The following is a 3,406-nucleotide window of genomic DNA, read 5'->3' as shown; positions in this document are numbered from 1 at the left end:
AGACACACCAAGAGACATCAAAGTCAAGAAGACCTGGTGAAGCTACACCCAACAGGAGCACAAGAGTAACGTAAGTTGTAACATTTATTAGACTCTGACTTAGAATAATTACATTTTTCCTGGAGGGAACTTCTATAATAATAATCATTTATAATTTATATTCTTAAACTTTAATATAAGTGACTATTGCTGACCACTATTCAACCACTGTTCCCTTTGCATGTTGTTTTACTACAGGACCTGTTGAAGTCATGGGGAGAGAAAACATCCTATCCTTTGCTTTGCTGTGTGTCTTCCATGATTGGACTCTGGGTGTGGAATCAAAGATGGTACGAATCTCTCAAATCTGTTACATTGAATTGTAAGATCTTTTTTTTTTTCAGCACAAAGGCTTTTTGGGTATTTTTCACTATCCAGCATAGAAGTACATTACATGTTACTTGCCACTTTAAATACCATGTGTCAGTTCTTTCTCTCCTTTTTGTTTGGAGGGGGGGGGGGGATGCTACGGTTGCCATGGGTAACCAACTTGAAAAATGTAGAATTAATACATTACCCATAATGCCCATTGACTGAACTTTCCAATTTACCGTGGAAATCATGCATCACAATAGTAATTCTATTTCTATGGGGAAAGGCCTTCTTTGAGGTAGGGCAGGGCGGTGACTTCATTTTACTGTGCTCGGTCGCATAATAGACATGTGTGGTCATACAAGGTTCCACTGGTGGAATCAGTAGCGTAAAAATGATTTACATGGCCCCAGTTGCATTTGCAACCACATTACTTTTCTATGCAAATTCAATAACAGTTGAACAAATAGGCTGACAGTGAACAAAATAACCACAGACATGAAGTTGACAATAGCTTTTTTAGTAGCATAAATACATTGTATTTCTATGGTTGCAGCCCTAAAACATGTAATTGCATTTAATCAAATGAATCAGATCTCAATGTGTTACCACCCTTAGAGCGGGGATACCTCTGTGGTTCATTAATTAATGTAAGGAAACTGTTACGGAAATACTACTCACTATTAAAGCTTCAAATTAAACCAATTATTGCTTTGTAGCACCTACAGACTGTAGTCTTAAAAGAGGACTGAGTAAGGCCAAAATGTCACAACACAACTTCATCATTTTTCAGTAAGTCATGAGAAAGTATTCATGAATAAGTTTGAATTCCTATGAATGTGTTATAACATCCAAAGAGTGCCACTTTACCAATCGTGGTGGAAAATAATTCATGAATCAGTTTCGAGTGCTTGTAAACACTAATGTGTCTTCTCTGATTGTACCCAATACATGTATAAGTATGTGTACACATAAAGGCTTCATGACTCTTTATGTCATGCATATAAAGGCTTCATGACTCTTTATGTCATGCATATAAAGGCTTCATGACTTTTTATGTCATGCATATAAAGGCTTCATGACTCTTTATGTCATGCATATAAAGGCTTCATGACTTTTTATGTCATGCATATAAAGGCTTCATGACTCTTTATGTCATGCATATAAAGGCTTCATGACTCTTTATGTCATGCATATAAAGGCTTCATGACTCTATGTCATGCATATAAAGGCTTCATGACTCTTTATGTCATGCATACAGTATAAAGGCTTCGTGACTCTTTATGTCATGCATACAGTATAAAGGCTTCATGACTCTTTATGTCGTGCATATAAAGGCTTCATGACTCTTTATGTCATGCATACAGTATAAAGGCTTCGTGACTCTTTATGTCATGCATACAGTATAAAGGCTTCATGACTCTTTATGTCATGCATACAGTATAAAGGCTTCATGACTCTTTATGTCATGCATACAGTATAAAGGCTTCGTGACTCTTTATGTCATCCATACAGTATAAAGGCTTCATGACTGTTTATGAATAATACATTTCACCACTGTAATTAAAGTGTTACCATTGTCTCTTCCCTTTCCTGAAGATTCATCCCCGACTGAATCGTCGTAATCTCGACCCAATACAGCTTGACATGGCCCCTGACTCTATCGATGACTCCTATGAGGGCTGCAGGGAGAATATGCTCTCTGAGGTGAAAAAAACCTTCCTACCAAATGAGAAAAATATTGACAGCAAATTCAAAGGCGCTTGGGAAGATGCTATGAAGGTGTATGACAACAACTATAACTCTAACAATGAACTGTCTAATGACCATTTAAGGGCAATTCATGTGTATGTGAATACAGGAAAGAGCATTTTCGAGTCATTCAATGAGGCCACTCGTACCCTAGGGAAGCGCTACAAGACCGATTACAAGTATCACTCCTTGCATTTCCTGTTGTCTGATGCCTTACGTATTCTTAATAAAGCCCAGGGGAAAAAGTGTGAAAAAACCTTTCGTGGAAGCACTCGAGCTTTCCAAGGAGAAAAAGGTCACACCATGCGATTTGGCCAATTTGCTTCATCATCTACCGACGAGCTTGTGGCTAAATTTTTTGCAGATTGGAAGACATGTTTTAAGATCACTACCTGTTTTGGTGCTTCCCTGGCAGGTTTATCTCAATTGAATGATGAAAAAGAGGTGTTGATTCCCCCATATGAGGTTTTCAAAATTGCTGAGGTGACCAAGAATAAAGTATTGGAAGATAAGGACAAAGATGATAAGAGTGAATGTGAGATTGTCTACGAACTAGAGAGCACAAAAACAACCCAAAGTCAATTGAATTGCAATATTGTCGAAAAAGACAAAAAATAAACAAACCCTGTAACATCATGTAACACCTGACATTTGTGACATGTGAATGTCTTGGTGTTAAGGGATTTTTTATCAATAATGACTAATTATGTATACATTTCAATCAGGACTGACTAATCAGAATTCTATTATGTTACTGTATAGATGTATGAATTTTCTTTAATCCTAGTACTGGATATAATGTGTGTAAATATAATCAAGAATTAGAACAATGACTGTCTGTTCCTTGGTAGACATTAATGAACTTATCGTCAGACTGGCTAGGATGCTTATCTACACAGGAAGACCGTGGCTTGGTCATAAATTATCTAAATTGGTGAGAGACGATGTAGGAAGGCTTGAGATATTGCCTTTGTACCAGGGTGAAGAAGAGACGGGACAGTTTCGAAAACTAATGACATCATTTACAGTTTATAACCTGTGGTAAATTGTATCATGTTCAGTACTCTTGAGAATAAACGCTAGTGCTTGACTTGTCTCCGCCCATTTTATGCAAATAAGTTTCTTACAAATCCTTAGAAATGGGCTGAGTGTATTAATTGAATTGGGTATTAAACATATAGGAATTGAATTCCTCTAACACTTGGTCAAGGTCCACTTCCTTGTAGACGTTGCATTGCATCAACCAATGGTCGGTTCCCACTATGGCCAAGCTGTGAAGTCAAAATTGTCTGTAACATAAACA

General features: G+C 37.2%; 1 protein-coding gene across 1 annotated transcript; it reads left to right on the top strand.

The window, feature by feature from the left end:
- On the top strand, nt 1-3,164 carry LOC139396861 (erythroblast NAD(P)(+)--arginine ADP-ribosyltransferase-like). Its single transcript, XM_071143775.1, has 3 exons — nt 1-70; nt 238-329; nt 1,951-3,164. The coding sequence occupies exons 2-3, from the start codon at nt 252-254 to the stop codon at nt 2,719-2,721; spliced, it is 849 nt and encodes a 282-aa protein (XP_070999876.1). The 5' UTR covers nt 1-70; nt 238-251; the 3' UTR covers nt 2,722-3,164.
- Nucleotides 3,165-3,406: the final 242 nt, after the last annotated feature.

This window comes from Oncorhynchus clarkii, unplaced genomic scaffold (assembly GCF_045791955.1).
Source record: "Oncorhynchus clarkii lewisi isolate Uvic-CL-2024 unplaced genomic scaffold, UVic_Ocla_1.0 unplaced_contig_5618_pilon_pilon, whole genome shotgun sequence".
In the NCBI taxonomy this organism is placed as follows: domain Eukaryota; kingdom Metazoa; phylum Chordata; class Actinopteri; order Salmoniformes; family Salmonidae; genus Oncorhynchus; species Oncorhynchus clarkii.
This window is presented reverse-complemented; position numbering and strand designations above follow the sequence as displayed.